Source organism: Stegostoma tigrinum, chromosome 29 (genome assembly GCF_030684315.1).
Source record: "Stegostoma tigrinum isolate sSteTig4 chromosome 29, sSteTig4.hap1, whole genome shotgun sequence".
In the NCBI taxonomy this organism is placed as follows: domain Eukaryota; kingdom Metazoa; phylum Chordata; class Chondrichthyes; order Orectolobiformes; family Stegostomatidae; genus Stegostoma; species Stegostoma tigrinum.
Genome location: NC_081382.1, coordinates 32,640,987 through 32,668,245, shown reverse-complemented (window position 1 = coordinate 32,668,245; position 27,259 = coordinate 32,640,987). Strand labels below are relative to the sequence as shown.

Genomic DNA, 27,259 nt, shown 5'->3' with positions numbered 1-27,259 from the left:
ATAAGTTATTTATTTATTACATTTCATAGATAATATTCTATTTGATACATATTGCCTTTGACCCTCACAAAAAAGGGACATTTTTATTCTGTCCTTTTTTTTAGGATCAGACACAGATTTATTCTGTCCCTGATGCCTGCAGTGTTCAGATCTGTGAGGGTCAGGGAGGTGGGAAGAGTACAATAATAGATAAGATAGGGGCTCCCATGGGACTTGTCCACCACATAGTCTATCCATCAGCCGCCTCTTTCTCTTACCAAGGTCAGCACTAATGAGGATGAGCCAGGGTCTTAGCCCCACGGGATCCTCCAATCAGCTCCCAGCAACGCTCATGTGCTTCGACTTACAAGGCAACTGCTTGCATATTACAGAAATTGAGATCGAAAACATCAGCCAAATTACAGACATTTAAGAAATGGTACTGTTTCTCCACTCAGCATCACAAGTTCACATTAGCTAAGTTTAAAAGGAAAAGAGCAAGAAGACTAACATCATTAGAAACTTAACTCTGCTAGATCCTTGCTTTTAACCTGTCATTGATAGACTCCTTAGTAATGCACCACAATCAATTTCCCTTCAATGAGTATTTGTGTAGACTTTTCTTATTTTTGAGAGGTGAAATGTCACACAATCAAATTGCAACTTCATATTGGTCATTCTTTGTTTTACTAACAATAAATGCAAAAGGCTAGAAGTAAGATTGAATTATTGTTATTATAACTGAAGTGCCACAGATTGACAACTAAGATATACAAATAGCTGATTGTTGAATATATTTGCGAGAAGGGAGATCAAACTTCTCTGGTCCAATATCGGGTATTTAATAACTCCAGCAGAGAATATTTTAATTTGTTAGCCAGAGAGGTCTTAATGCAATATAAGTTGGATTTCTTGAAGAAATATTTCTGGCTTTTAGAAGTTATAATTAAAATAAATCGAGCAAAACTCAACAGCTAGCAGTCAGAATAACAATGAATAATAGCAGCATATCTGTCTTCTGGTTTGAGCTACAGTAACCACTTGGGTCACAAAGAGGAAGTGGTGGTACAAGGGGGAGAAATAATGACTGCATCAAAAACTGAGGCAAACACTCTAACAATTAGCAAACCCAAAAGTCCTTTTATGCTATATCACAAAACATGTCTTTCTTATTGGGCATCATTGGAAAATCATATAGATAAACCTCATGGATAATCTTTTAATGGCTATATGTGGAAGTACAACATTTGCTTCCCACAAATATGCAGATGACAACCAAGGCAACCACTGCATCTTCTTTTGGCAAACAGATTATAAAATGTCAGTCTATTTCAAGGGATTTATTAACAAATGGTGCCACTTCTATATATGTACACATACAGCCAAAAGTACAGCTAAGGGACGAATGTGCCAAACTTCCTCTGTACATAGTGAAAAGCCACTACCCTACATTGTTTGGACACTCCTGATTGCAGAAATTAGGGTTAAATTGGAGCATAGTTAGTTGGCTGACGGACTCAAAAGATATTTTGGACAGGTATAAAGATGTCTTCAAGGGAATCCTAGGGGAAATGAAAGGAGCAGAAATTAAATTTTAGTTGAAGTGGGAGGCTTGTCCAAGGAGTCTGGAGGCACATCCAGTACTGTACACCAATCAACTTAAAGTGGAGGCAGAACTGGAAGGGCTAGTGACCCTGGGACTATTTGAACCAGTGACCACTAGTGAATAGGCCACTCCAGTCATTCTTAACTTGAAAGCAGATGGCACAGTAAGGATTTGTGATGACTTTAAGACATGCTGGCATAGTGCAAATGAAAGAAATAGCCAAGGAGTACTTTTGGTGGCTGAAGTGGACTCCCAGATTGAGGAGAAAGCAGAATTATGCAAATCTTGTGCATTAATAAGGAAGATGCCGCAATTGTCACCCCTTCACCCATGGGACCAGTCTCAATCACAGTGGCAGTGGATTCACAGCAATTTCATGGAATCAGTAAAGGTACAGATGCTAGTTGCGGTGATGGATGCCCAAGTGGCCCAAGGTGGTGGTCATGAAGTTGGTATCAGCAGAAGCAACGACAGACAGACTGGATGAAATATTTGCCAAGTTTGGGAACTCTATGAGTGACAATGGTACATAGTTTGTGACTGAAGAGTTGAGGAATACCTGGAAAATCACAGACTCAGACCGTGTGAGATTGGCTCCATATCACTCTGCGACAAATGGCTAGGCAGAGATTTGCACATACCCTGAAGCGTACTTTAAAGGCTTCACAAGTAGAGCATTCATTAGGTTGACAACTCAACAAGTTCCTCAGAATTTACAGGAACACAGCGTACAATGCTCACCAGCGTCCTTACTGTTCAACCACCAGCTGAGATCCATATTTGACCTATTGAAGCCAGAAGAGAGCAGAGAGGTGGTAAAGCAAAATCAAAAGGACAGATGGCCAGAAGGACAGGAACCTCACAGTCAAGGGTATTCCAAAGAGAGAGACTGTGTTGACCTGGAATTATATATCTGGGGAGAAATAGATTCCAGCAGAGGCTCAAACAGGACTGTTGACCTATGTAGTGTGGACTAGGAATGAACTGGTCTGAAGTAGACACGCTGACTGGCTGGTCACTGCACCTCAGCAAGGGAGGATCTCTTGAGCCAGCCCAGATGGGACCAGTGTGTCGACAGAGCCATTTGTCTCCCAACCAGAGTTGGTCATACCTGGGGGGGAGGGGCAGCAACAGCAGTGTCACAGGGCAACCACAGCCAGTCTGAGAGGGATGTATCTGCAGATCAACAGGAACTTCTGGAAGCCTGGCAGACTGCACTAGAAAAGGTTCCTGAAACAAAGACACTGTCTTCTTGGAATCGCCCTCCCTTGCGAGCTTGGTCATGCCTACATCAATTAAGGAAATGTTGCTTCCTTTATTTGTGCCTTTTTTTGTAAATATTTCTGATGATGTACATGTGTTAGCTACAAAGCCTGTATAATAGCTATAATTGTTAGATGTATATATCCAGTCGAGGAGAGTAATGAAATAAAGGGGAGGAGTGTTATATTTGTATGTGGGTGTGAGCTGCCTCTTTAAGAGAGTAGGTCAGGTGGCCTGGAGGTGTGAGAGGCAGTCTAAAACGAACTGTAGAGCTGAGTGAATTCACCATAAAATATTCCCTGTTCACGTTTACCTTGGTCTACCTCATGTTCTGTTTCTGGTTCTAGTGAGCCACAAATGTAACACTCTGCTTAAATGAAAAGCTGTTAATTTCAAAGATAATATGGTGTGAGGCTGGGTGAACACAGCGGCCAAGCAGCATTAGAGGAGCAGGAAAGCTTGACGTTTCGGCTGGGAATCATTCTTCAGAAATATGAAATATGAAATATTTGTGTGAGGCACCTTGGGCTGGATATGAGTGACTATAATATGGTAGACATGCTCATCAAGATGGGGAGTGATCTGTAACTAGGGCCCTGAAACTAAATAGAAGAAACTACAATGGTATGAGGTATGAATTGGCTGCATCAGATTGGAGAATGTTACTTAAAGGGATGCTGGTGGAATCATAATGGCTAACATTCAAAGAACACATAGGTGAACTGCAACAATTGTTTATTCCCGAATGTTGCAAAAGTAAAACAGGAAAAGTGTGAAAGGGTGGTGCATGCATGGAATGAGTTGCCAAAGGAAGTAATAGAGGTGAGTACCATTGCAACATTTAAAAGACATTTGGACAGGTACATGGATAGGGAAGGTTTGGCAGGAAACGCAAGAAAGTGGGTTTCGTTCAGTTTAGGAAATATGGTTGGCATGGATGAGTTGGGCTGAGGAGCTTGTTTCTTTGCAGTATGACTCTACGACTTTATTATTTCAATACTGGCTAGTCTGTCACATTTTAAACCTTTGTAAACCTGAGGTAATCCAAAACCTTGCTGCCAAATATCTTAACTTGGAGCGAGAGATAACAAGGTGTAGAGCTGGATGAACACAGAGGCCAAGCAGCATCAAAGGAGCAGGAAAGCTGATGTTTTGGGTCTGGACACTTCTTCAGACCCTTTTTTCTGAAGAAGGGTCCAGACCCAAAACGTCAGCTTTCCTGCTCCTCTGATGCTGCTTGGCAAGCTGTGTTCATCCAGGTCCACACCTTGTTATCTCAGATTCTCCGGCATTGGCAGCTCCTACTATCTCTTAACTTGGAGCAAGTCTTGCTTGTTTACCACACTTGTAATTGTTGAACTGTATTGATTGCCAGTCAAGCAACACCTTGTTTTTAGTACTCTTACCCTTATTTTCAAATACCTCTGTGATCCTGCCCATTCTTGTCTGTGATGTTCTCCCACCTCACAAGCTTCTAAGATACCTTTCCTTCTCTAATTCTGACTACTTCTCCCTTCCCTAGCATATTTACTTCATCATAAGGTGCTATGATTTAATTTATCTAGACTCCAAGCTATGCAGTTTTTACATCTCTCTGCCTCACTTTCTCGCTGAAGACACTTGGCTGGCCAACAGAAGACAGCGAGTGGTAGTAGAAGGAAAATATTCTGCCTGGAAGTCAGTGGTGAGTGGAGTTCCACAGGGCTCTGTCCTTGGGCCTTTACTGTTTGTAATTTTTATTAATGACTTGGACGAGGGAATTGAAGGATGGGTCAGCAAGTTTGCAGACGACACAAAGGTCGGAGGTGTCGTTGACAGTGTAGAGGGCTGTTGTAGGCTGCAGCGGGACATTGACAGGATGCAGAGATGGGCCGAGAGGTGGCAGATGGAGTTCAACCTGGATAAATGCGAGGTGATGCATTTTGGAAGGTCGAATTTGAAAGCTGAGTACAGGATTAAGGATAGGATTCTTGGCAGCGTGGAGGAACAGAGGGATCTTGGTGTGCAGATACATAGATCCCTTAAAATGGCCACCCAAGTGGACAGGGTTGTTAAGAAAGCATATGGTGTTTTGGCTTTCATTAACAGGGGGATTGAGTTTAAGAGTCGTGAGATCTTGTTGCAGCTCTATAACACTTTGGTTAGACCGCACTTGGAATACTGCGTCCAGTTCTGGGCGCCCTATTATAGGAAAGATGTGGATGCTTTGGAGAGGGTTCAGAGGAGGTTTAGCAGGATGCTGCCTGGACTGGAGGGCTTATCTTATGAAGAGAGGTTGACTGAGCTCGGTCTCTTTTCATTGGAGAAAAGGAGGAGGAGAGGGGACCTAATTGAGGTATACAAGATAATGAGAGGCATAGATAGAGTTGATAACCAGAGACTATTTCCCAGGGCAGAAATGGCTAGCACGAGGGGTCATAGTTTTAAGCTGGTTGGTGGAAAGTATCGAGGGGATGTCAGAGGCAGGTTCTTTACGCAGAGAGTTGTGAGAGCATGGAATGCGTTGCCAGCAGCAGTTGTGGAAGCAAGGTCATTGGGGTCATTTAAGAGACTGCTGGACATGTATATGGTCACAGAAATTTGAGGGTGCATACATGAGGATCAATGGTCGGCACAACATTGTGGGCTGAAGGGCCTGTTCTGTGCTGTACTGTTCTATGTTCTATGTTCTATGTTCTTAAGGCCTACTTCTTTGTCTAAATTTTTGGTCATTTGACCTAATACCTATTTAGTGGCTTAGCGTCATACTTTGTTTAATAAAGCATCTTTAAAGCATCTAGGACATTTCATGATGTTAAAGGCACTGTATCAATATTAGTTGATGTTATTTTAATTTAACTTTAATAACTGACCAACATTAACTACTACTTGTGGAAGAGTATTCCAAAACTCTGCTATCCAATATGTAGGAGTGCTTCCTAATTTCGTCACTGAAATAAATGTTTGGACTATGTCCCCAGCAAAAGAAGTTTGTCGGCTGATATTCTAACTGTTCTTTTAATATGTTGAAAAATTTGCATAATCATAACTCTTTAAAATTCCAGCAAATAAGACCCTAGATTGTGTATGGTCAGTATTCTGCACTTTGCCCAGAATGAACACAGCATTCCTGACCTAACAGGTCTCTGTATAGATGGATACTTATATCTTCTTTTATTCTATTCCTCATGATATACAGGCCAGCATTTCATTAGCTTTTTTTTATTTTTGTACCTATCCCTTACATTTAATGATCTAAATGTATGGATCCTGAAGTTTCTTTGTACTTCTATCGTTTCTATCCTTCTATCATTTAGAAAGTACTTTCGGATACAAAGCAGGTGACCCCACACTTGGCTTCATTGAAACCCATTTTCCACAGTTCTTCCCATTCATTTAATCTGTTAATACCTCTGTAATCTTATGCTTCCATCTACATTTCTGCCTGTCTTAATGCCATCAGCAAACTGTGGCTATTTTTCATCATCGAAGTCATAGGAAGTGCAGTGAGTGGTTAGTTTAGTTGGCTGGAAAACTGGTTCTAGATGCAGTACAACACCAACAATGTGGGTTCAGTTCCTGGCTGAGGTCACTGTGAGTGCACCTTGGTAACGCTTAGGTTAAACTCACTACCTGTTATCTCTCTCCAATGAGATGGTAGGACTTTGGTGACTTTACCTTTACCTAATGAGTGAGTAAATAAGATGCCAAAACAAATCTCTGTGGGGCATCACAGTAATCAGAATAAACACTGATTAAACCCTCTGCTCCATCACTGGTGGCTGAACATTTGCATTTTACAACTCGGCTGTCTGGAGTTCCCTATCCAGTTTCTTAACCTTAGCCACCTCCCTTCCTGCTTTCAAAAATATCTTAAAAAGTTTCTTTGTTGATTGTGGTTTCAGATTTCTATCCTAGTCTCTGGATTTCTTACCCTGTTCCCTTCATATTGCAGCATTTCCTCCTTATGGACTTGTTTTCATGTATGTGGAGAATTCTAAGCGTATAGTATTGTTGAATGCTGTATAAACACTCAACCTCCATGATGTATCAGTGATAATGGGAACTGCAAATGCTGGAGAATCCAAGATAATAATGTGTGAAGCTGGATGAACACAGCAGGCCAAGCAGCATCTCAGGAGCACAAATGCTGACGTTTCGGGCCTAGACCCTTCATCAGAGAGAGGGATGGGGTGAGGGTTCTGGAATAAATAGGGAGAAAGGGGGAGGCGGACCGAAGATGGAGAGAAAAGAAGATAGGTGGAGAGGAGAGTATAGGTGAGGAGGTAGGGAGGGGATAGGTCAGTCCAGGGAAGACGGACAGGTCAAGGAGGTGGGATGAGGTTAGTAGGTAGGAAATGGATGGTGCAGCTTGGGGTGGGAGGAAGGGATGGGTGAGAGGAAGAACAGGTTAGGGAGGCAGAGACAGGCTGGGCTGGTTTTGGGATGCAGTGGGGTGAGAGGAAGAGCTGGGCTGGTTGTGTGGTGCAGTGGGGGTACAACCAGCCCAGCTCTTCCCCTCCCCCCACTGCAAAGAGGTTTAATTTGTTACATCTATTTTGGTGGAAAAGAAGGAAAATGTTGAATTTTACACATCTCGTTTTGTAACAACAGGGTGCCCTAAAAAGCTTCTCAGTCAATCAAGTCATTGTTGAAATGTAGGCAATTGTGGCCAATTTTTGCACAGCAAGATCCTATTGATATGAGTAACATACCTGAGCAGAAAATGTGTTTTATTGATGTATAAATGTTGGTCAGAACACTGGGAGAACCACTCCTTGAATAGTGCTGTGGAATATTTTACATTCACCCACGAAGGCCCTGGATAAGAGTCTCATCAAAAGACAGAGCCTGAAACAATGTAGCAAACTGTCATACTGGACCACATTAGACAGTGACATTTGTTAATGTCATTGCAACTTTATCTCTCATTCACCACCCATCTTTAATTTTATTGCTGCTGTTAAAATCACAAGAATAATCTCTTGTACTGGACAACTGTAGATCAAAAATATGATAGAAAAGATTGACACAAATGGTTGATATGAATCAATCCACCACACTCGTGCCAGAGATAATGGGAACTGCAGATGCTGGAGAATCCGAGATAACAAAGTGTCGAGCTGGATGAACACAGCAGACCAACCAGCATCTTAGGAGTACATCATAATAGCTACATCAGTATTGTGCAGGAGATAACAAGGTGTAGAACTGGATGAACACAGCAGACCAAGCAGCATCTTAGCAGTACGTCATAATAACTACATCAGTATTGTGCAGGAGATAGTAGGAACTGCTGATGCTGGAGAATCTGAGATAACAAGGTGTAGAACTGGATGAACACGGCAGGCCAAGCAGCATCATGGGAGCAGGAAAGCTGACATCACCTTACCTGCTCCTATGATGCTGCCTGGCCTGCTGTGTTTATCCAGCTGTACACCGTGTTATCTCAATATTGTGCAAGGTCTTTTTCAAAATACGACTAAGGAATACATTATTGCACAATCCAAATGAGTATCTTAACCTTCTCCATTTTAAGATTTTCCCATAAACTACAAATAATTAAATAGCCAATGGCCCTCCCATTCCTCCCTAATTAGTCACAGTATCTTGTTCATGTGTGTACTGCTAAGTACTTCAATTACCAACATGCTATTATCCTTGTTAGTACAGACAGATTAGGCCAGAAGGCAACAATTAGCTGAATAGAAGCCTGCAGGTGGAAACCTGTATTGTGTACCTGGCCCCAAAGGAACAGCATCACAGCATTGCACACTCCCTGCTATGAATCAGTTACGATGGACCAGGGACAGATTTTGAGTTTTTCCATGCAAGTACAAAAGGTGAGTGCTGCTCAGGTTTTCAGTATGAACACTACTGCTGCAGTAACAGTGACTTTTCACATCTCAAGTAAGAAAAACACATTAATTCTTCAAGCCCCCTGCATTTTACAAAATATGCGCATATGCTTTTCTAATATACATCTGTAAAAAGATTTTCTGAAAATCTTTTTGAGTGAATAAATTGTGGAATTAAAGAATTATACTGAGCCAAATAACATTTTCAATTCATAAATCATAAATTAGCCTAAATGTTTGGTCAAATACATTAACTAATTTTCTGTTTCGTCCAGAATTTGTTATTGATAAAAAAGTTTTCATTCTGAATTTACATTTTTTGAGAAATACAGAAATAAATCTCCAAAACATTCCCAGTGCAGTGGGATTTTTGACCACCACCAAACTAAGTGCTTCAATGGGTTGGGTGTGAAACTTGAGTTTCAACATGATATATACTTTGATGTTTCTACCAATTGAGTGCAGGTTACCATTCAAGCCAAATGTGATGATTCTGCTACAATCCTTGCTCCACCTATGAGCAAGCTACGTTCAGAATGGGGTGCTTTGACACTCTCAGCTCACTATATCATACTCCCAGATCCATGTACACATAACCATGCTCAGTACACAGTCTGATATCATCTTGATGGCAATTCCATATAACATCAGCTGGCATTATTGTAGAGGAATAAGAATTATCATGGAGTAGCTTCGCCGTGTAATCTTACTCCTGAGTTCACTAGTTATAAATCTTCCATGTTATACGAAAGCAGTTTTTCCATCATCCAAGCCTCTTGGTGAGATTTGAAATCAAAATACTGAAGATCCTGGACATCTGAAATAAAATCTAGAAATGCTGGAAGTACTCAGTATGTCAAGCAGCAGCTGTGAAGAAAGACAGAATTAATATTAATGGCGACCTTTCACTCTTACGTTATGACCCCACTCAATTTTTTCCGTGCATCCACATTCATCGGAACTGATCATCATTTACTTGAAACATTAACTGTTTCTCACCACAGAATTCTTGATGGAGATACCGACTCATAGTTAGTAATCTATTATTCTCTATAAAAATCATAGCACAGTATACTTCCTCATAATAAATTTGATTTTATTCCTCAGTAAATCTGCATTGTATAGCTTAATTTTCTTGCATTACTGACAATGCAAAACAAATTAGGGGAGAAACAAATTATTTACTACAAAAATAGTTACTTCCACAAAATATCTGAGACCAAAGATAAAATTATTTTCCACCACCACCTTTCAGACACCCAGCTATCCAATATGAATATGAGTAGAAAAAAAAAAGTGTACCTCTTGTGGTAGGTTACAGACGGTGATTCAAAGGCAGTTGCTCATCTCAGAAATGCAGGGGCCATGGCACTGTAAGGCTCTCACTTGTCAATCATGCTATCCAAAATTCTTGACTGGTCTTATTTTTCTATATTTATCCCAAAATTATTTCAAATCAGCAATAATTAGGTTTCCCTTAACTTGGGTAAGGAATAATCCAAAGACTGTTAGTTTTACCTGAGAAAAGAAATTTAAAATTGGAAAAACAATCGCATCTTTCTGCACACCTTAAGCAATAAAGGACAGCTTTCTGACAAGCACAGCCAGAAGAACTGAGGGGATAAACAAACATTTGCATTTTAACACCCAGAACACACCGTACAATAATTATTCCTGAAGTCTAGTGACTTGTCTTACAAGGCCAAAATCTAACTCTCATGTAAAATCACAGAAACCACAAGGTTGCAAAATAGTTACAGCACCAAGATAGTAGGAACTGCCGATGCTGGAGAATCTGAGATAACATGGTGTGAAGCTGGATGAACACAGCAGGCCAAGCAGCATCAGAGGAGCAGGAAAGCTTGACGTTTTGTGTCGAGTACCTTCTTCATAAATGGGGGAGGGGAAGGGGGATTCTTAAATAAATAGGGAGAAAGGGGGAGGCGGATAGAAGATGGATAAAGGAGAAAATAGGGTGAGAGGAGACAGACAGGTCAAAGATGCAAGGTTAGAGCCAGTGAAGGTGAATGTAGGTGGGGAGTTAGGGAGGGGATAGGTCGGTCCAGGGAGGACGGACAAGTCAAGGAGGCGGGATGAGATTGGTGGGTAGGAGATGGGGGTGGGGCCTGAGGTGGGAGGAATGTTAGGGTGGTGGGGACTAGCTGGGCTGGTTTGGGGATGTGGTCGGGGGAGGGGAGATTTTGAAGCTTGTGAAGTCCACATTGATACCCTTGGACTGCAGGGTTCCCAAGCAAAATATGAGATGCTGTTCCAGCATCAAAACAGTTTATTTAGCCCAACAAGTCTATGCCAGTGTTTATGCTCCACATGAGCCTCTGTTCAATCCTCTTCATCTAATCTCATCAATATGTCCTTTTACCTTTCTCTCTTATGTTCTTATCCAATTTACTCTCATATTCATAAATGATATTTGCCCCAGCTGCTCCCTGTAATTGTGAGTTCCACATTCTAGAGTAAATAAATTATTCTTGAATACTGATTAAATTTATTAGTGACTATCTTGTATTTATGGCCTCTCATTCTGCTCTTCCCACATGTGGAAACATTTTATCACATGCCTGACCTATAAAAATCTTCCATTGCTTTTTGCAAGAGTTTCCCATTCTTAGACAACAGTTACAAATCTAACCTTTTATAGATATTTTTAAATATAAATGGCCAGCTTCTGTCTTATTTTGCTCATCATCAGGGAATAAATATTTGAGCATCCTAATAGTCAACTCAAGGTGCTTATTGACTTGTAACACTTTCCTCCAGGCCCTCAACCCCAATGTTTGACCTATTGGAGAATAAATTCCAGAAGGAATGGTTAGACGACCAGAAAGCAAGAGACCAGATCAAGCAGAAGAAAAAGACCCGTCAGGTTTGTTTGCAGCCTAATATGCACTTTATAAGTGAAGGCATCTCGTACCAAGAACTGGAATGGGACCCAGATTAAATTGGGCTGGAAGAAGCTTTCTTCCTTGCAGAATAAATTGCAATACAGAATAACTCTAATTGAAGTTTAAGTTAATGAGAACTTAAAAATTACATTTGTTTTTCTGTCATTTAAATGAATTTTGTTAAGCAATACAACACTACATCTTACATGCTTGTACATCATGGATATTAATTAGACTCATACTTGTTTTATATGTATAGATGAATTTTAGTGAAATGTTGAACAAATATAGAAATAAATTTTAAAAATCTCTGATGAAGGGTCTAGGCCCGAAACGTCAGCTTTTGTGCTCCTGAGATGCTGCTTGGCCTGCCGTGTTCATCCAGCCTCACATTTTATTATCTTGGATTCTCCAGCATCTGCAGTTCCCATTATCACTATAAATAAATTTTGCTCTGATTTAATTGATGCTGAAACCTGTTTTTGATACTTTTAATTTCAATTCAGGTATGACTTCTTGAGCTTCAGAACTGATAGAGTGGTGTATCTGCAGTGCCAAGTGGAACATAGATCATAAAGGAACACGTATGCATTGCTAGAAAGCAGACATACACACACTTTTCACTACACAAGTAAAAACCAAAAGAACCACGAATGATGTGAATCAGGAACAAAAACAAAGTTGCTGGAAAAGCTTAGCTGGTCTGGTGGCATCTGTGAAGGAAAAAAGAGTTAACGTTTCAGGTCCGGTGACTCCTCAGAACTTCCTCACACTTTTCACTATCTAGGACAGGATTCCCAATCAATCTGTCTCTGTAATAATCATCCCCATTGATACAGGAGGTATATGGAAACAAGACTTTTTTTTCAAATTCTGTAGAATTAGCTCCACATATTACATCATGTTATGAAATAAAATAACTTCTTAGTAGAATTTCTGTAATAATGGATGGAATTTTCCACTCCCTTGATGGGTGTGGGCAATGGCAAGAAACTGGAAAAATAAGATGAAAATGGAAAAAAATCAGATTATTGTTATTAAGAAAAATGTGAATTTTACCCTTAGAATTTAAACACCAAGTTGCAAATCTCACTAATGAAACCTGACTGCCTTATTTCCATGTATTTATATAGGTATAGATCTAGAGTCATATACATACAGAAACAGACACTTCGGACGAATTTGTCCATGTTTCCCAAACTAAACTAATCATATTTGCCTGCATTTAGCCCCATATCCCTCTAAACCTTTCCTATTCATGTACTTATCCAATGTCTTTTCAATGCTGTAACTGTACCTGCAGCCATCACTTCCTCTAGCAGTTCATTCCACATACAAACCACTGACTGTGTGCAAATGTTGCCTCTCAAGTCCCTTTTAAATTATATGCCCCTGCCATTGAACTCCCCCATTCTCGGGAAAGAACCTCACTATTCACTTTATCTATGCCCCTTGTGATTTTATAAACCTCTATAAAGTCACCCCTCGGCCTCCTCCACTCCAATGAAAAAAGTCCTAGCCTCTCCTTATAACTCAAACCTTCCAATCCCGGCAACATCCTGGCAAATCTTTTCTGAACCCTCTCCAATTTAAATAAAATCCTTCCTATAGCAGGTTGATCAAACAATAAACGGTACTGCAGAAGTGGCTGCACCAGTGCCCTGTATAACCTTAACCTAACATCCCTACTAGTACACTCACTGGTCGAGGAATGACAGCAAGCATGCTAAATACCTATTTAACCACCCTGTCTACCTATGATGCAGTTTTCAAAGAACTATGTACCTGAACCCTTAGGTCTGTCTGCTCGACAACACCACCCAGGGTCCGACTATTAACCAAGATAACAAAGTGTGAAGCTGGATGAACACAGCAAGCCAATCAGCATCTCAGGAGCACAAAAGCTGACGTTTCAGGCCTAGACCCTCCATCAGAGAGGGGGATGGGGAGAGGAGGAGGTGGACCGAAGATGGAGAGAAAAGAGGACAGGTGGAGAGGAGAGTATAGGTGGGGAGGTAGGGATGGGACGGACAGGTCAAGGAGGCGGAATGAGGTTAGTAGGTAGGAAATGGAGGTGCAGCTTGAAGTGGGAGGAACGGATAGGTGAGAGGAAGAACAGGTTAGGGAGGCGGAGATAGGCTGGGCTGGTTTTGGGATGCAGTGCGGGGAGGGGACGAGCTGGGCTGGTTTTGGGATGCAGTGGGGGAAGGGGAGATTTTGAAGCTTGTGCAGTCCACATTGATACCATTGGGCTGCAGGGTTCCCAAGCGGAATATGCTGTTCCTGCAACCTTCGGGTGGCATCATTGTGGCACTGCAGGAGGCCCATGATGGACATGTCATCTGAGGAATGGGAGGGGGAGTTAAAATGGTTCGCGACTGGGAGGTGCAGTTGTTTATTGCGAACTTCATCCCGCCTCCCCCTCTCTCCCTATTTATTCCAGAACCCACTCCCCGTCCCCCTCTCTGATGAAGGGTCTAGGCCCGAAACGTCAGCTTTTGTGCTCCTGAGATGCTGCTTGGCCAGCTGTGTTCATCCAGCTTCACACTTTATTATCTTGGATTCTCCAACATCTGCAGTTCCCATTATTTCCAACTATTAACCATATGAGTCCTGGCCTTGCTCTCTTGAATCCAAATTAAACTCATCTGCCACTCCTCGGCTCATTGGCCCAATTGATCAAGATCTCATTTAAGTCTTAGATAACGTTCTTCACTGTTGATTATACCACCAATTTTGGTGTCATCCGCAAACTTACTAACCATTCCTCCCAAATTCTCATCCAAATTGTTTATATAAATGACAAACTATAATGGACCCAGCACTGATCCTGAAGAACAGCGCTGGTCACACGCCTCCAGTTTGTGAAAAACAACCCCCTACCACCACACTCTGTCTCCTACCATCCAGCCAATTTAGCATCCAATTGACAAGCTCTCCCTGACTTCCATGTGATCTAACTTTACTAATCAGTCTATGATGCAGAACGTTGTCAAAGCCTTTCCTAAAGTCCATGTAGATAATGTCTACCGCTGTGCCCTCATCAATCTTTTTGGTTACTTCCTCAAAAACCTTAATCAAATTTGTGAAACACAATTTCCCATGCACAGAGTCATGCTGACTATCCCTAAACAGGCTTTGCCTCTCCAAATGCATGTAAGTCCTGACACTAAGAATCCCCTCCCAACAACTTACCCCCCTTGATGTCAGAATTACTGATCTACAGTTCCCAGGCTTCTCCTTACAGCCTTTCTTAAATAAAGGCACAACATTAGCCACCCTCCAGTCCTACAGGACGTCACACATGGCTAATAGATGATACAATATCTCTGCTAGGGGCCCTGCAAATTTTTTCTCAACTTCCCACAATGTCCTTGATTGTCTTTGTTGGCAAATTTTGCTTAATTTCTGTGCTGTTCCCAATTCTCTTCTTCACTCAGAAACTAGATTATGCTAGATTTTGACATGAATGTCAGAGCTGTTAACCTGGTGGCAACGGATGACTATCCCAGGCCTTCAACAGCACTGTCTTCACAACAATGTCTCAACATGTTCCATGGACACTGTCCTCTTCCACCCTCTTCCACCCTTTATTGATGCAAATGGGCAACACCAAACACATCATCATAGCCACTTTTTGGGCAAGCACACACTACAGCAAACATTCAGGCCTTCAGTTTGGAGCAGAGGGACATGTACGTCATGATTCTGACAGATTGTTTTGACTGCATGATACACACACATCTTATGCATCTGTACAAGATGTTGGTTTTTCTCATGCAGGCTTCAGATATTCAGCTCACTAATTATGCAAAGGCCCTTTCTGCTGCCCATCTCATAGAATCATGCAGCAGGAGAGGTGAACTGCTTGCTGCTGATGGGACCTTGTGAAGTTTATGTGACTGGTATTATATTTAAACACAGCTCCGCAGCACTTAAGGCTTTGTAATCCAGAAAGTGCCCTTCACACTCTGCTCCTGCACTGTTTTCCTGAGAGAAAGGCAAGTTAGTAACTCATTTCTCCTACAGGGACCTGGAAGTACTGTGGGAAAGATGGACAGTGCTTTCTCCTGCTGACTTGCAAATGAGGCCACATCTCCATTCTCAGCCAGCCTCAACCGAGATAGTGGTTTGGGTCAGTGCTGTGTCCCAATAGAAGCACAAGGCACGACAGTGCATGGAAAGGCGACTGATCTTCTGCACTATTCAAGCCTAAGTGATACTATCTTCTCTATGATACTTCACACTCACAGGTCCACCTGCCATGATCTCACCCAAACATTATTTCGCTAAAAATATGGAAAAATTCAGCCAATGGGTATTCTTGACACATAGTTCTTTAGGGATCCAGTTAAAATTTCATCACATCTAATGAGGGAGGCTCACTTTTCCTTACATTTAATTATTAGTCCCCTTATATACATTCAAAATTGTAGAAAGTACAAGTGACCAAATGGAAAACAAAATGACCTATGATGAATTGTACTTTTTTTTTTCTCAGTGCCAATAATTTGGGGATCTTCACTGTTCATGTCCCTTAGGAAGAAAATGGTACTGAACATGGACCAAGGGATGACATATCTCATCATATATCCATCCACACCCCTATTATTCACTAGATTACCTCTTTGCAATAATTGACCAGCAGTAAAGCTGTAGCTGAAAGCTGGTGTGTATTTACAAATGATGGCCTCTTCCTTCTCTACAGCACTCTGTAATACTGGTGATATTGTTCCATTACCCTTCCCATGTCATTTGAGAAAGAGACAAATTAAACATTTCTTGGGCAATGTAATTACGCTGACTAACTTAGAATCCAGTCGTATATATTGCAAAGAGGTATGGCACACATGTGCACGTCTGCTTGTGACAAACATACATATGTTCTTGGTGATCTATGTTCCAACTGGCAGAACAGTTCCTCAGCTTTGCAGGAACACAAGCTTGTAAGCTCTGAAGGCTAAGATATCCAGATATTGTTCCTGATCTGAAAGCATTGTTGGGTGCTGGACAGCAGAATGTTCCTCATTTGGCTATGATTCATCTTGGTGTTAAACACAAAATTAGAATTTGTTACTCTTAGAATCAGAGTAAAGTTAATGTAGTGACTAGAACAAGGTCAACCAGGTGGATCTCATTGAATATGAGTTCCCTGTTTGAGACTGTTAACCTGATCCAATCAGGAAGCCCTGGATGACAGATAAAAACAGGGAGGTCAGGGTTCTGGTCACTCTAGGCGCTGGCTCTGTGGTCAGTGTCATGTACTATGCATGTGCACAGAAAGCGTGACTTGGTGATGGGATACTGATCTTTGAGGAGTTCTTTCAGTGGAAAAACACAGTCCTGCAGAGATTTGCATGCAACAGTCTTTAAGTTGGGGCAAACATTACTGGTATCATGCCACTATTTGGCAAGTTTGATCCTGCTGTCAAAGATTGTGAAAGTATGTAGAAAGAAGCATTATTTTTTTTCCAGGAAAATGACATTGAGGCAGATGAAAAGCAATAATTAATTGAGTGTGGATTATTAGGTTATTTGGAACCTAACTTTTCCAAAGTCACCACATACTGAGACCTTCAGGAGTTGACGAATTTAGTTGAGGAATATTATGACCCCAAATCTCCTTTAATTCTGAGATGCTATCAGTTTTACTCAACAGTTTAAGAACCAGGGAATCCGTATACGAATATTTGGCGAGGTTAAGACGACCAGCAGAAGTGTGTGACTTTGGTTTAACTGTAAGTGAGATGCTGAAAGACCATTTGGTATGTGGGATTAATGATGTGATTATGTAAAAGCACCTACTGGTTGAAGACCAATAAGGTTTCAAATAGACAGTACAACTGGCTTTGTCATTAGAATATGAAGCAAGTGGAGCTTATGAATTACAGGGGTATGCCAATGGAAGTGGATACTTTTGCCAGTTCAGCTGAACTTGGGGAACACCATTTGAATGAAGGCAATTCCATAGCCTCACTCAGGCCATATCCTGAACAGAGGGATTCTAGGTCAGCTCACAGCAAAATCCCAAATCAAAACTAAGTCTCAGCCAAATAGTTAAAATCTTCTTGAAGATCCGGGCTGACAGGCCATTGTAGTTGCCGTTAGTATGTGGACTTGAGACAACAAAACAGTCCCACTAGGCCTGAATTGAGTAAGAGAACTCAGAGGCCGCTTTCCAGGAGAAAGCCCATCTAGAAAGTCCATCTAGAGCTGGTTTAGAACAGTTAAATTGCTTAGCAACATGCAAATCAGAGCCCATCAAAATAAATGCCTTGTTAAATGGTCACTCAGCTGTAACAATGATTGCAGAACCACCTTTATCAAAATTTGCTCTGGAATCCAATCCTTAAATTTGCACAAGACCTCAACCAAGCTGAGAACCTATACTGGGGAACCCCTACAGGTTAAGGGTACAACTTCAGTTCTGGTCTCTTATGAGAAGCAGTTGGTTCATTACCACTGATTGTAGTATAAAGTTCAGGCTTAAGCTTGATGGGGCAAAACTGGTTGAAAAAGATGCACCTTGATTAAAATGTTTTCATTAGAAAATGGCTGCCTGAGTGAAGTCCTAATTAAATACCCAGAAGTTTTTCAGGGAAGTTTAAGGACTATCAAAGGAGCCAAGGTCACCTTACTTATTGACCAAGAAGCAATTCTACAATTCTGCAAGGCCCACCTAGTGCCATTTGCCTTATGGGCAAAAGTAGAGGCAGAATCAGGAGGCTGAAAAGCGAAGGATTCATCAAACCGGTACAGTTTGCCGAACAGGCAGCACTGGTGATACTGATTGTGAAGCCCGATGGGTCAGTTCGCTTTTGTGGGGATTTGAAATAAACAATAAACTGCTTCTCACAACTGGACAATGAAGAACATTTTACAAGGTCTACCTCGGTTCATTATTCATCTGGATGATGTGCTAGTAACTGGCAAGGCAAATAAAGAACATGTAGAGAACTTGGATTTAGTGCTTAAGCATTTCTCCAAGTTGGGGGTATGCCTTACAAGGACAAAATGTGTTCCAAGCACCCCAACTGAACTACTAGGGCTACAGAGTTGTCAAGAGTGGGTTACGCCCATTGGAAGATAAAGTGAAGACAATTAAAGGTGACCTGGTTTCCACATGGGCTGTCCTTGGGTTTGTGAATTATTTCAGGAAATTCATAAGTAACCCAGACTCCATCCTGGCACCCTTACATTTGCTATTGAAAAAAGGCTCGGTCTTGGAAATGATCTGGTAGCCAATATGTAGCCTCTAGGGAGGTAAAGAAACAGATATCAACGTCCAAGTTGTTGGCACAGTACAATCCTCAGGGAGATTAAGTGCTGACATGCGATGCTGCTCCTACACTATTGAAGTAGTGTTGGCTCACTGGTTGGCCAGCAGAAAGGGCAGTCCGCACAAACCCAGCACGATTTGTAACCTCATGGACCGGCACATCCCTCAGTCAGCCATTATCATCAAGCCAGAGCGTCAATCCTGGTTCAATGGAGAGTGCATGAGAGCATGCCAGGGGCAGCACCAGGCATTCTTGAAAATGAGGTGTCAACCTGGTAAAGCTACTGAACAGGACTACTTGCACACCAAATAGCAAAAGCAGCAAGCGATAAACAAAACTAAGTGACCCCAAAATCAATGGATCAAATCTAAGCTCTGCAAGTCCTGCCACATCCAGTTGTGAATGGTGATGATCAGTTAAACAACCCACTGGAGGAGGAGGTTCTGCAAATGTCACCATCCTCAATGATGAAAGAGCCCAGCGCATCAATGCAAAAGTTAAGGCTAAAGAATTCACAGCAATGTTCAGCCAGAACTGCTGAGTTGACAATCCATCTTGGCCTCCTCCTAGCATTACAAGATACCAGTCTTCAGCCAATTTGAATCACTCCACGTGATATCAAGAAACAACGGGAGACAATAGATCCTGCAAAGGCTGGGAATACAGTTACGAGTAACTCACCTACTGACATCCCAAAGCCTGTTTACAAGGCACAAGTCAGGAGTATGATGGAATACTCACCACTAGCCTGGAATGCATGCAGCTCCAACAACACTGAAGAAGCTTGACACCATCCAGAGCAAAGCAGCCTGCATGATTGAAATGATGTTGACAAGTGTCCACATCCTCCATCACTGACACTCGGTAGCAGCAGTGTGTACTATGAGATACCCTGCAGAAATTCACTAAAGGTCCTCAGACTGCATCCTCCAAATCCACAATCACTTCCATTTAGAAGAACAAGGGCAGCAGATCCTTGGGAATACCACCACCTTCAATTTTCCCTCCAAGCCACTCACCATCCTGACATGGAAATGTATCACCATTCCTTCACTGTGACTGGGTCAAAATCCTGAAATTCCCTCCCCAATGGCATTATGGGTCAACCCACAGCAGGAGGACTGCAGCAGTTCAAGAGGGCAGCTCACCACCACCTTCTCAAGGGCAACTAGGGATTGACAATAAATGCTGGCCAGCCAGCGACACCCACATCCCACAAAAATGAGTAATAAAATAAAACAAAAACAATAAAAATGCCCAATAGCATATGCTTACTGGACTTTGGCTGATGCTGAACAAAGATATGCCCAGATAGAGAAGGAAGATTTGCCGGTCATTCTTGGTATGAGAAAGTTCCACCAATACCTTAACGGACATAAATTTAGAATAGTAACAGACCACAAACCTCTGATAAGGCTACTTAAAGATGACAGGGCCATGCCACCCATAGCTTCAGGTCCAATTAGCGGTGGGCTCTTATTCCGAGTGCATACAGTTACAACTACAAGTTGGAACGATATCCAGGAGGCCAAGCGGCAATGTAGTTGCCTTGGGCCGCCTCCTCCCAGCAGATGCACCACTGGTGGTGCAGCCACCGGAAGAGCCCATTCTGCTTTTAAACTTCCTGGATGCCCTTCAGGTCACTGCTGACAATATCAGACTATGGACACAAAAAGATCCCGTCCTGGCAAAACTGAAACAGCTGGTAGCAATGGGGAAAGTAAAAGGGCCATTACAACCAGAACTGAAACCCTTCTGCATCCGGTGAGACCAGACCACAGTAGGGATGGTATATTATTATGGAGAGCTTGTGTGATTGTCTGAGCAAAGGTCGCTGCCAGATACTGGCTGAACTCCACCACTATCATTCAGGGGTTTCCAAAATGAAGATGTTGGTGAGAAGTTATGTCTGATGACCATGATCGGATGGACATAGCCACATTGGTGAAGCAGTGCCCAGAGTGCCAATGCCAACAAGGACAAAAATAACTGCCAACAGCTACCCCACATTTTTGGGAATAGCTGGGTAATCCCTGGATTCAGTTACACATCAACTATGCAGGTCTTTTCATGGACTCAATGTTCATAGTCATTTGTGGACACCCACTCAAAGTGTTTGGATGTGCATAGAGTTCATTCGTCAAACACCAGGGATGAGAATTGAAAATTTACAAGCATCTTTTGCAATACCAAGAGTCCTGGAGGTGTTGGTCAAAGATAACAAGCCATTAATAGTCAGCAGGGAATTCAAGTATTTCTGAATGGCACTTGGCATGTAAGTATAGTTCCATACCATCCATCGTCCAATTGTCTGGCAGAAAGACCAGCCCAAACTTTGAAGGCAGGCTTAAGATAACAGCTTTACTAGATACCAAACGGTCCCATTTTCTGTATGATTATAGTACCACCCCTCATGCACTGACAGGAACAGCTCCGGCTGAGTTGCAAACCGAAAGAAGACTCCACCCTAGGTTAAACCTGATCTTTCAAGACAAGGGTTAGAGATGGGTGAAACAGCTGCAGGAACACTGATGCTAGACCCAAGATTCCCCTCAACGAGAAAGACAGTTTACTTCAGGGGATGAAGTTTGGTGCTGAAACCACAGAAATGGCCCTGCATGGGTAAGAGGCATGATTGACGCAAGGTCAGGTCCTGCGTTGTACAAATTTCAGGTAGGTGACGCAGTTCTGAATGAGTACATGGACCTCATGAAAGCTGCAATCTTGCAAATGAGGCAGGAGCAAAACACAACCAGCCCCTTAGAGCATGTACAAAGCTGTCAGAACCTGTGGGTTTTCAGCTTCCACCTAGCGTCGTAGAATCCTCTTAGCATGAGATGGATACGGCAGATGTTGCAGCCTTGATGCCATTACCACCTGAAGAAAAAGATGAGTTTCAGGCAAGATGCTCCCAACACAAGAGGCAGGCTACAGTCTGTACAAGCTGCCTGTATCTGAGGCAAAGTCAGAGGAACCAGACCTGGTGCGGAAACACCCTCAAGAAAAGCTAAAGGAAAAAGAACAGAACTTGGAGGGTGTGGGATGTAGTGACTGAAACGAGGTCAGCCAGGTGGATCTCATTGAATATAACTTCCCTGTTTGGGGCTGTTAACCTGGTCCAGTCAGGGAACCTTGGCTGACAGGTATAAACAGGAGTATCAGGGGCTCTGGCCACTCTAAGCATTCTCTGTGCTGGCTGGGTCAGTGTCTTGTACAATGCACATGTAAGTAAAAGATAACTTGATGATGGAATACCAGCCTTCATAGAGTTATTTCAGTTAAAGCACAAGAGGAGATCTTATTTCCCATTATGTCTGTCCTGGCCCCATGAAGGAGCAATTCACCAGTTGCTCACCTACCATTGCCTCATGGCCTGCAAATTTTACCTTTTCAGATAATGATCAAATAGTCTTTGGATAGCTTTAATTTACCCTGCCTGCACTGCACTTTCTGGCAATGCATTCAGATCCTAGCTACTCACTGCATGACAAAACTTCTCCTCAAGTCGCCATTGCTTCTTTTGCCAAGTAGTTTAAATCTGTGCTCTCTGTTTCTCAATTTAAACACCAATGGGAACAGTTTCTCTTACCTACGCTATCCAATCCCTCGTGATTTTGAAAGCCTCTTTCAAATCTCCACTCAACCTTTTTTTTGCCAAGGAAAACTGTCTGAACTTCACTAATTTTCCTACATAACTAAAGTTCATCCCTGGTGAATTTTTTTCTGCACTGTTTTTAATGTCTTCACAAAACTCTACAGTGTGGTGCCTACAACTGAACACAATACTCCAGTTGAAACCAAACCTGTATGTTTGGCATAATAAAATGTGAGGCTGGATGAACACAGCAGGCCAAGCAGCATCTCAGGAGCACAAAAGCTTCCTCTACATTGGGGAAACCAAGCGGAGGCTTGGGGACCGCTTTGCAGAACACCTCCGCTCAGTTCGCAACAAACAACTGCACCTCCCAGTCGCAAACCATTTCCACTCCCCCTCCCATTCTCTTGATGACATGTCCATCATGGGCCTCCTGCACTGCCACAATGATGCCACCCGAAGGTTGCAGGAACAGCAACTCATATTCCGCCTGGGAACCCTGCAGTCATATGGTATCAATGTGGACTTCACCAGTTTCAAAATCTCCCCTTCCCCTACTGCATCCCTAAACCAGCCCAGTTCATCCCCTCCCCCCACTGCACCACACAACCAGCCCAGCTCTTCCCCCCACCACCCACTGCATCCCAAAACCAGTCCAACCTGTCTCTGCCTCCCTAACCGGTTCTTCCTCTCACCCATCCCTTCCTCCCACCCCAAGCCGCACCCCCAGCTACCTACTAACCTCATCCCACCTCCTTGACCTGTCCATCTTCCCTGGACTGACCTATCCCCTCCCTACCCCCCCACCTACACTCTCTCCACCTATCTTCTTTACTCTCCATCTTCGGTCCGCCTCCCCCTCTCTCCCTATTTATTCCAGTTCCCTCCCCCCATCCCCCTCTCTGATGAAGGGTCTAGGCCCGAAACGTAGCTTTTGTGCTCCTGAGATGCTGCTTGGCCTGCTGTGTTCATCCAGCCTCACATTTTATTATCTTGGAATCTCCAGCATCTGCAGTTCCCATTATCTCTGTATTTTTGGCAATCCTTTGGTCAGAAATACAGCCACTGTGTTACGTGACATGGACAGAGTTGGAAATCATGCTCAGCATGCAAAGCAGGGCTTGACTTACCTCAGGGGATATTTCTTTGTTAACCACCTTAGAAAGCTGATTACATTGCTGGAGCCTTGCCAAGCTATGAGCAAGACTCCAACTGTTTCATTAGAAGTGCAGTGTTTTCTTCTTAAAAATGAGCTTTGTGGTTTATTTAGAAAACAAAGAGATAAGCTTTAAAACACATCAACCCCAAATGAATTATTCTGCTGTTTGCCAGAACCAATGACTGCGCCAAAAAATATATTTTTGCTCCAGATAGCTGTTACCAGGTAAATTCATGATATGGAGATGCCAGTGCTGGACAGGGTCAGAAGTCACACGACGCCAGTTTTAGTCCAACAGGTTTATTTGAAAATGCAAACTTCGAAAGCTTGTGATTTCTACTCGTGTGACTTGTGGTGTCATGTGACTTCTGACCAGGTGAATTCAGAGTACTTCTTCCAGATCAAACTTGACGTTATGTTTAACTGTATATGGTCCAACGTGGGGGTTGGAGCCATAATTATGTGTTGGTTGAAGGGGTCAATTGATGATCCTACAAGACTGAGGAAGTTTGTGCTTATTGTTATGATCCTAGGTGATCTTTTTACTGGACAAGTTAGATTCCAAACTGAAATCAGGCTGATTAATCATAATTTGTTTGTTTTTTTAAGTCTTAATGAGGTGTTATTTCACTGGAATACAAAACACAATGCTGCTGATATGGATTTTACAATAAAATAGAAATTTATTATGCAAAATAAAAGAAGAATAAAATAGAATAAACCAAACCAGTTATATGTGGCAGAAGTTTAAAGATTTTGAAATGCATGGTATAGTCCCTCTAATCCCGATAGAATTGTTTTACAGTACACACAACGGAAATAATTCCCTTCTCTACCACATTCACAAGGCTTCATTTAAATGTGCTCCAATACCATGGCCTTGAGAATCTGACCACCTGTTCCTTGTGTTCTTCATACAACTGAGCTTAGACTTTCTCAGTTTCAGATAAGTCCTTATGAGTTTTAACCAAATACTTATGGTCTGGAACCTTCAAACTAAACTCCTTACACCATGGTACCCTATTTCTTTATTGTTCTAAATTATCTCCCTGGGATTCCTGTCTTACCTATCCAGCTTAAGCCAAGTAAACCAAAGCTAAAAGGGCTAACCCAGCTTTAGGTGTTTCACCTAAGACAAAATAATACCACAATTTTTGGACCTTTATAACTGTAACCTAATGCATAAATGTTTACCCTGCTCATAAAATTCACATAATTAAAATAAAACCAGGAGGTCTTCACACTTTTTTTAGAAGAAATCACCATGGCTATAGCAATACTAATATATTAAACTTCACTGTTTCTTCACAAACTTATATTTCTTCACAGACACAGACCCAATCCACAAGCCACTAGTTCAAAAACCAAACTTTAAAATAAATAATATTAAAGCAAACATATATCTTGCAAATTATGATCCCAGTAAAGAAAAGTTATTCCATCTTTATCGAATTACTTTTAAAGTCCACAATAATTGTCACTGTCAAATATCTGAGTCATGCATCAGTCATAACCTTAGGAAACTCTTACGCAAAACAATAATTCACATTCAAAAATGAAGGCAGTCATTTGACACAAGCCAGGAATAGCATTCAAAAGCACTCATTTCAGAGTTCAGGAGCAGACTAAAAACTCAAGAGCAAATTGGAAGTATAAAATCTCAAACTTTTAATGTCTATTTAACAGCAGTTAGATTTTATAGCTCTAAATGGCGGGATGATGAATTCTGCTATATGTATCACAACCTTAGATTAAAACTTAGGTCAACATAGTGCCTGTTTGCCCAACACAATGGCAATGCAGCCAACTAAAGATCCAAAATGGCATGCAGAAAAAGTACATCGCCCATTTCCAGCCAGAAAGCGTACTTACTGTGATGCTGGATGAACCGAAACACAAACTAGTTGTACTTTAGCCTGCCTGAAGGTGGCTTCAGGACCTTTGCAAATGCAGACATTAAGCCTGGGGCTTACTTGAGGTCTATGCACCAACATCTTTTTTTCCCTGAAGCATACAATGCAATCAAGGCCTACATTTAGGGAAACGAGTTCTAAAGGACACCTGCAAACAAAAGCAACTTGGTCTGGATATAAAAAGTTCTCTCTCCTCCCATGTAGATGAGTGAGTAGTTAGCCATAGCTCACAAGAGATTTTAGGGTATCTCTGATAAAGTGACACAGTTGGTTCTATAATATGTGGGACACCACACCACATTAATTAAGAAACATGTCCCAAGTCTACTTCAGCCAGGATGGGAATCGAACCCTCGCTGCTAGCACTGTTCTGAATCACAGACTAACATCTAACCAGCTCCCAACCCCCCACCCCTTCCCTGTACTATCCACTAAGCACCAAACAGCTATTTGAATTTTATCAATGATACCTTGTTACTAATCCACAGGTGAGAGTGAAAAAAGCCTAAGACACTTCTTTTGTTAGTTGGCACCCCTAAGGCATGATTCAAATTGGAATTCTGTTGGGTTTGAAACTGAGAACTCTTATATTGCTACACCATACACTGAACATATTTGCTACACCATGACATGGATCCTATACCATATCGATCAGCACTTCAACGTGCCAATGTAAATGCTTTTGCAGTGACTGCACATTTTTCACTTTTATATTAGTTTATGTTTTAAACCATAACTAGAAAATTTCATCATTGCATCAAGATAATCTCCATATGCTTTCCTACATCTTCATATGAATGTTGCAAGTGAAGAAATTCCACTGATTTAGTCTATGTTGAACATATGAGAAAGAATTTTTCCGGGCTATGAATGATGTGGGCATCATAGACAGTCGGGAAACTTGGGAAAGAATGAAAAGCTGAGATTCTGGACATCAAGAGAAAAGATCTGATTTTCCATGTAGGGTTTCAAAGCCTAGGTTAAAATGTCACTAATAAGTGGCAGGAGCCTCATTTCCATGCATTAACAGTTAACTAAACTCACCTCAATTATATGCAGTTAGTTATTTTTTTCCAGACAGTAAGCAGAAACTCAACAGCACCAATTTCTGACATGAAAGTCAAAGTGATTACTTGGCAGTTGCAGGTCTCAGGCACCTTCTCTGGCTAGCATTCTCTAACATCCTGGGATACGCTGCATAGGCAGTGACTGCCTGCACCCTCCATCCAGGGAGGTTGGTTTTGGGAAAGCACCAACCTCACCACATCATCATGGCTCATCTCAGACTTACTTATAATACATTTCATTAGTACAATTTGGAGCTCACCGACTGCTTTCATTGCAATTCTGCTGCCAGGTTGCTTTGTATGGGGGACATACCCATCTCAAACATTGGAACAGGGTGAATCTTAGAGCTTTTAGCTTGCTTTCTTAGCACTCACTTTGCTTTACACCTATTTGGATTCTCATAACATCTCTGCCTTGCATTTTTGTGAATTGGTGCCTCATTCAAAATCTGCAAGCTCATAGCAGTTCTGTCCTTCTTTGCTTTTTGCACAGATGCAAAGCCAAGCAGTTGATCATGCTGGCCAACAATGGTCAAGGGGACAGACATACTGCTGTGCAGCACTGTGTTGTGTCAATACGGTACCTGCCTCAGGTGCTACCTACACCTTAGGTAGCAAATACATTGAGTGTTCTTCAATCAAATGTTGCAAAACCCA

General features: G+C 42.0%; 1 protein-coding gene across 1 annotated transcript in view; it reads left to right on the top strand.

Annotated features, from left to right (window-relative positions):
* Positions 1 to 27,259, top strand: part of cfap77 (cilia and flagella associated protein 77) — a 184,877-nt gene that overhangs the window by 120,020 nt on the left and 37,598 nt on the right. The window contains exon 5 of the mRNA XM_048559140.2: positions 11,464 to 11,569. Coding sequence (XP_048415097.1) covers positions 11,464 to 11,569 — 106 coding nt within the window. The remainder of the gene's footprint in view (positions 1 to 11,463; positions 11,570 to 27,259) is intronic.